At 38.1% G+C, this 6,424-nt stretch overlaps 1 protein-coding gene across 3 annotated transcripts; it reads right to left on the bottom strand.

Annotated features, from left to right (window-relative positions):
* Positions 1-3,653: 3,653 nt before the first annotated feature.
* LOC122059387 lies at positions 3,654-5,802 on the bottom strand. 3 transcript variants are annotated; one of them, XM_042622150.1, is made up of 4 exons: positions 5,362-5,802; positions 4,639-5,261; positions 4,041-4,556; positions 3,654-3,903 (listed from the first exon to the last, which is right to left on the bottom strand). In XM_042622150.1, exons 1-4 carry the CDS (start codon positions 5,651-5,653, stop codon positions 3,775-3,777), a joined length of 1,560 nt encoding a protein of 519 aa, XP_042478084.1. In that variant the 5' UTR covers positions 5,654-5,802; the 3' UTR covers positions 3,654-3,774. The 3 variants fall into 3 exon arrangements, with proteins under 3 accessions (XP_042478084.1, XP_042478085.1, XP_042478083.1); XM_042622151.1 differs by having other exon boundaries at positions 4,639-5,271; positions 5,362-5,800; XM_042622149.1 differs by having other exon boundaries at positions 4,639-5,264; positions 5,362-5,800.
* Positions 5,803-6,424: the final 622 nt, after the last annotated feature.

Here is a 6,424-nt window from a genome sequence, read left to right as displayed (position 1 = left end):
TTTCTTCTCGTAAGGAGTCTCTTTTTTCTTCTTCGTCTTCTTTGTCTCCTATGAAAACTTAATTAGCTACTCTTGGTTAGTCGTTGCAACCATTTGTAGGGTTCTTAACTTGAAATTTATGAAACCCTAATAAATTTTGATCATCTACAATCGAATGAATAAAAAGAGGTAATTGGCTCTGAACTTTGAAATTTGCTCAATCTGAACTCCGATCATCTGCAATTGAATGAACAAGGGTTGAAATCAGCTCGGAACCACCTGCACATGCCTTCCGATCATCTCGCTCTTTCCTTCTCTCTATCTCTCTCTTCCAATCAAACACTATTGGGGTGGGAGCTTCCTCACTTTACCTCATCTTTACTTCCTTATCTTTCATCCACTAATATGTGGGTCTCATATTAACAACATTACCACCCCCAACTCCCCTCTAAACAAATGGGCCTTGAGGTTTTTGGTATTTTAAAAAAAAATTTATTATTTTTTCACCTATTTTTTCTTTTTCCTCTTTTCTCTATAAAAAAAACTGGGCCTTAGCAAATATCTCACTTCTCACTTGTGGGCATAGAGGGGAGATTGTTAAGACTTCATGTAAAAATAACTAATCACATATCTGATATGAGTAGCCCGATGTGAAAACTTATAAGGATTTGGGCATCCTTTACTTGATGACTAACTTTTAAAGATGAGTTTTACACAAATCAAGTGAGTTTTATGAGAAAACAATCGATCCCACATCATGAGTTCTACCTAAGTCCCAAAAAAATGGTATCAGAGCTAAAGTGAATCTATTAAAAAATATTTCAATTCTCATGTGTGCTCCCACGTGGAGGGGGACATTTTTGAGATTCCGCACAGTAAATATATTAGTCCCCACATGCACTCATTAATGTGAAAGTTTATAAGGATTAGACACCCTTTCTTTGGTGGGTAAAATAATTGGGGTTTTACACAAAAATAATTATCTCCCATCAGATGTGAGTAGCCTGATGTAAAAGTTTCTGAGGATTTTGACATATCTCCTTAATGTCTAACTTTTAAGGGTGAGTTCTAAGGTGTCAACCGGTCGATTTGAACCTATTTTGATCGGACCTAGTGGGTTCCCACCACTTAGGATCCTGCACTATGACCAACCTGTTTAAGTAATTGGTTCTTATAGACTACGCATGATCTCATTCATAAATGATCAGATGGGTACTAGTCTTTAATTAGACTACCTTTAATCTGGCTAAACGAATCTTAAATGGGCTAATAAATCAAGGGGATAGCCGAGTCGGCAAGGGACCTTCATCTTAGTAAGCATGTAGTTCTGAGTTCGACTCCTTTTACCTCTTTTGGGCCACTCACACAAGGATGTTTAGTGCTCTTCACTACTTTCAGTGAAAGTTGAATGGTTCTCATTCAACCCCGGTATGACCCAATCCATGTGGTTGTGGGGTCAGTATGGGCTCACAAGATTAGACAGGCAAAAGGCCTGGATACTCGTCGTTAGCAAAAAAAAAAGTGTGTGAGTCTTCAATCAATTGACATAACCCTTTCCAATACTAAGTCAGTAAATGGAATGACAATGTAATAATCCGTTCTCAATCACATTCAATAACCTTGTAACAGTATAGAATCAATCCATATTTATAATCAATGTTTTATAATCTAAAATACAGTAACTCAGAAACACTTGTAGGACTTGTACTAGCTAATACAACTCTTTAATTTAAATGAACTACTACTAATACATGAGTTATAGCAACAAAAAGACAAACTACAATTTCAAGAAATGTGAAAACTGTAACAGATAACACTAATATAACTTAAAACAAAATTTGCAGTCGAGCTTAATAGTGCTCTTAAAGGATCAAGATGAGTTAGGCTTTTAGGTTGTCAGTCTCGATAGGGCGACTGTTGGGCTGGATCCTCACATTTGGAATGACCAAATGTTATTTGGTATGGGCTTGGTCCCAACACATTTAATAAAATGGTCTAGAACTATCTTGGGTTTTTCAAATCGGGTTAACTGGTGTGGGCCTAGAATTGACACCCTTAGTGAGGTCTACCCGAGTCCCAACAAGTGATCTTTCACCCCTCCATGTGAGAACACACATGAGAATTGAAATATTTTCTAAGGTATTTTTACCACTTATAAAAGAGTTCTTTTGTTATGTTCCAAGTATTTCCTGTTTTAACTCCACTTATTGAGACTTGGATAGAAATCCCCTTTAAAGCTAGTTGTTAGAGAGAGGTTACCCAAGTCCTTATTTTTAAAATTTATGATATATAGTGCCTGTCCATCTAACCTACTTTAATTTGATCAAATTAATTAAAAGAGTGCATGAATGACACCTCTATGGGTGTTTTTAGTACTTTACAACTTTTAATTGCCTTTCGTTTTATTGGAGGATTTATTCCCTCATAGTACTATATGATAAGGGTAAAAAGAGTTTTTCGAAAAAAGTTCAAAGTGACATATCAATATATTATTATGAAAAGATGTCATTGTTTTGCATATTTCTCGAGTACACATATGAAACGACACAATTACCCTATTCTAAAAATTGTATGCAATACTAAATAAGCAAAAAGAGCAAAGTTACAAAATATTTGACATCTTGAGGGGTGTCGATAAGAATTTTTTTATTAATTAACCCTTAGTTAAAAGTTATTATTTGCTTGTGATAGTTATCTTATTATGTGTTAAAACCCAAAAATTACCATTTTTTCATTCACAACTTTAGACAAATTTAGATAGTTTGTTCTAAGGTTGACATTGTATATTTTCGTAATAAGGATTGGTATGGAAATATAGATTTAGGGACATGTGTGTGTTGAAAAATTTGCAAAATGAATTTTATTATTAAGGTAAGGAATCAACACACTAGTGTTTTATGATAGAATTTTATTGACCATTGGATGAGATGCAAAACATCTCAACCATTCAATTCAAACATAGTTGTATCTCTCCCCCTCCATCACCATTGCACCTCTAGCAGTTGCATCTCCCCTCTCACCAATGCAACCCACCACCTACATCTCTCAACCACCACTGCAGCCCACCCCCACTGTGCAAACCACCGGTCGACTACTGCCGTTGCCAACAACCTTTAGTCTACGGCACACCCCCTCCCTCACTCACCATTGCACAACCCCACAACCCCACAACCCGTAAGCTTCATCTGCCAAAAGGAATTATTTCTCATAAAAAAAAAAAAATTTGAAAAAATTACATGATTACCCACTTTTGGGTTTCCTTTTATAAAATTACCCACAAAAAGTTTTGGATAACAAAAATACTCAAAATTAAGTTTGGGTTTACAAAACTATCCACCAAAAGTTTCAGTTAACAAAAATACCCAAAATCATGTTTGGGTTTACAAAACTACTTAAAATAGTGATTCTTCATCTTCCACATATAATCATGTAATTTTTTATTACTAAAACTTTGAGTGGGTAGTTTTGTAAACCCAAACTCAATTTTAGGTATTTTTGTTAACTTAAACTTTAAATGGGTAATTTTGTAAACCCATGCTTAATTTTAGGTATTTTTGTGAACTGAAACTTTTGGTGGGTAATTTTGTAAAGAGAAACCCAGAAGTGGGTAATCATGTAATTTTCCCCAAAAAAAAATCCAGAAAATTAACTGATGAGAATTTCCAAACCGAAGCTCACTTGGGAATGGATCATTGTGGGATTATTGAATTGAAGAGGATTTTGATGTGATTTGCTTTACAACAGGGGAGTGACACAAAAATCCCTTTTGGGTTGAAGCTAAAATTTCCCCTAATCTCATTGTTTGGGAACAATAATGTCGAAGTCACTAACAGTCCACTCTGCAACTTCATCAGCATTGATATATATCTCAGTTCCTAAATCAATAGAGCTCCATTTTCTCCTTGCTGGTGGTGTCCCTGGATCCTGCATAGAGATTAGAGATAATAAATATTACATTTTGTGTAGGCAATGTGGTGGGGGACTGGATTAAATTTCAATGTGCACTGAAGGCAATCCCTAACAATTCTTGGTTTGTTCAAGAATAAGAAGAAATTGCATACCTGGTAGAAATATAGTGATTGAGACAATCTCCCAACATCCAGTTCCCAAGTCCTTGGATCTCCAATCCATCCCTCATCTTGCTTGGTGGGGTATCCATAGTCTCCCCATACAGGATGTGGTAGTATTTGTAGTATCTCTTGTGGTTGTGGATTGCTAAATGGATCACACAATGCATAAGGTGCCTCAAGGTGCTCGCCGTTGCCTGGAGAGCAGTAATAGTGATAGGCTCCATAAGGGTAGTTAGCAGTGTCATTGCGATGAACTCTTGTACCATTGGGGAAGGTGTGATAAGGGGGACAGGCCTTAAGGTTGGTGGGATTGCACCAAGCACTTGTGTTAGGATTAATGATCATCTCACTGTAACGGGTAACGTCGGTTGTTACATCGCCATTGCAAGGCTGGCCATTGTTCTTCCAGCAACTACCCATGTCCATTAGGTAGAATTGGCTCTTAGGACCTCCTCCTTGTATCACATTCAAGGTGAATTTCACCTTAAAATTTGGTGACTCTGGAATCTGCAATGAAGTTAGTCTAGTAAGAGCTGATATGTATGTGTTAAGGTGAAAGGAAGATGAAGAAAGAATATATATAACTTACAATCTTCGACATCCCCCTTGTCGCGTAGTGATAGCCACCGGAAAATCCCGTCGTTGCGTCTGACCTTAAGTAGAGCATCAACCATGGGTACTTCTTTGATGTCCTTAGAACATGATGGAAGATCCAAGCTCCTTTTCCTATTTCTTTCTCCCAAGTCACTGAATAGTAAGAAATGTTTCCTACCATTCCTTTGCTCAAATCAGCATCCAAGTCCCAAGATCCATAAAAACTTCCTTTTAGAGTAGTCATATTGGGCCCTTGCAAGGTTGTGTATCTGTGGAAGATCAATGGTTGATTCATACACCCTTTGCCAAAACAGGGGAACTTAGGATCTGGTCCATAGGGTCCAACCTTCTTGCCATTCTTTGGACACAATGCAGCGTGTGTGTCCATGTTACCACTCTTGAGCATGATCATCCAGAATTGCCATGGATTTGGGGTGTCATCAACTTGACATTTGGAACCCAAATACAGTTCTTTGTCAGCCGCGTAGAGGTCCACGTTGGTTAAGGCCTTTTGATCAACCCCATGAAAAGTGTCCCCCACTCCTAGTATATTGTCTTCCTCAATGACCCTATGGACCAACATATAAGGGATCATTTTGCAAATGTTGCACTCCTTCCCTACTGAAAACTAGAAGAAACCAAGAGAGCATTATATGGTTGTGGTAATTATAACAAAATTCCTATTTAGAAGTTTTTGAAAACAGATGAATGGCAGTACCCTGTGGTAAAGCTTTGTAGATGTCGAAGCAGTCGGCGGCCCTCGGACTGCCCATGTTGGGAGCTTCTTCTCCGACCTCATTACATTGGTTCCAAGCCTCAATTGCCACTCTCAGACCATCCTTTCTCATCCCAGGATCACCCACAGCAGAGATATAATTATCTGCTTGAACAGAAGCTGCAGAAAAGAGCCCACAAAAGGACAGGAAGAGTAGAAGAAATAAGAATGAGGAACCTCCATTCTTGTATTCCTCCATTGGTTGTAATCTACAACAACATAGTACAACACACATATATTCCTATATTGCTTGATTGGTGAGGCCTGAAGGTGCCAAGCAATATCAAAAAGCTCTTTATAGAGCAAAACCATACAATCATATGATACAGGTGGGCATGGTCTCCCCTTAGTTTCACCTTGGGAGGGAAGTGATCCCAAGAGTAGGATCTAGGAATAAAGACCGAAGAGGTCATGACTCATGGTTGGTGATCAATGAGTTTTCAAGATGATGGGTACACTTCTTCAGGTGGGCCCTCTAAATGAACCACCATAACGAAGGGTTGGTGTCTTGGGTGGGCCACTTTGGCTGATTAGTTATATTCTGTTGGTTGGAATTTAACTACAACTTCAAGATTGGAATAACTGGCGCAGCTGTCATTGTAGCAACTCCTAAATATATGTGATACATGAGAATGAGGGGTGGTGGAGTGAAGTACAATTTTCTTCTTCACAAAGCAATGCTCTAACTATGCTTCTTTCATGTAGAGAGGAAGGAAGGTTTTGGAATAACATCCCAAACACAACAAATTAGAAACCTCTATAACGTGCAATGAATGAAGAAACCCTTAGGTGAGAGCCATGATGGACTCATTGGCTGTAGTTGAAGAATTCCCTCAATAGAGGTTTACCATTTGCCGCCTCAAGAAGCGTCTTATCTGGGTTTGAATCCCCTTGACACCAACCTTGCCCTCCATTATTAAATACTAATAATTAATTTACTTGGTAATAATTGGGATTTTGATTGTCTTAGGGTTAACTTTATGTTATTTATGACCAGGGGCCAGGG

This window comes from Macadamia integrifolia, chromosome 13 (genome assembly GCF_013358625.1).
Source record: "Macadamia integrifolia cultivar HAES 741 chromosome 13, SCU_Mint_v3, whole genome shotgun sequence".
NCBI lineage: Eukaryota > Viridiplantae > Streptophyta > Magnoliopsida > Proteales > Proteaceae > Macadamia > Macadamia integrifolia.
The sequence above is the reverse complement of the archived record's forward strand: the minus strand, read 5'-3'. Positions and strand labels throughout refer to the sequence as shown.

Coding starts and splice junctions, on each gene's coding strand:
- LOC122059387 (XM_042622149.1), bottom strand. CDS start 5,653: ATGTGTGTTGTACTATGTTGTTGTAGATTACAACCAATGGAGGAATAC. Junction 4,557..4,638: donor CAAGGGGGATGTCGAAGATT/GTAAGTTATATA, acceptor ACTTCATTGCAG/ATTCCAGAGTCACCAAATTT. Junction 3,904..4,040: donor AATCACTATATTTCTACCAG/GTATGCAATTTC, acceptor ATCTCTATGCAG/GATCCAGGGACACCACCAGC.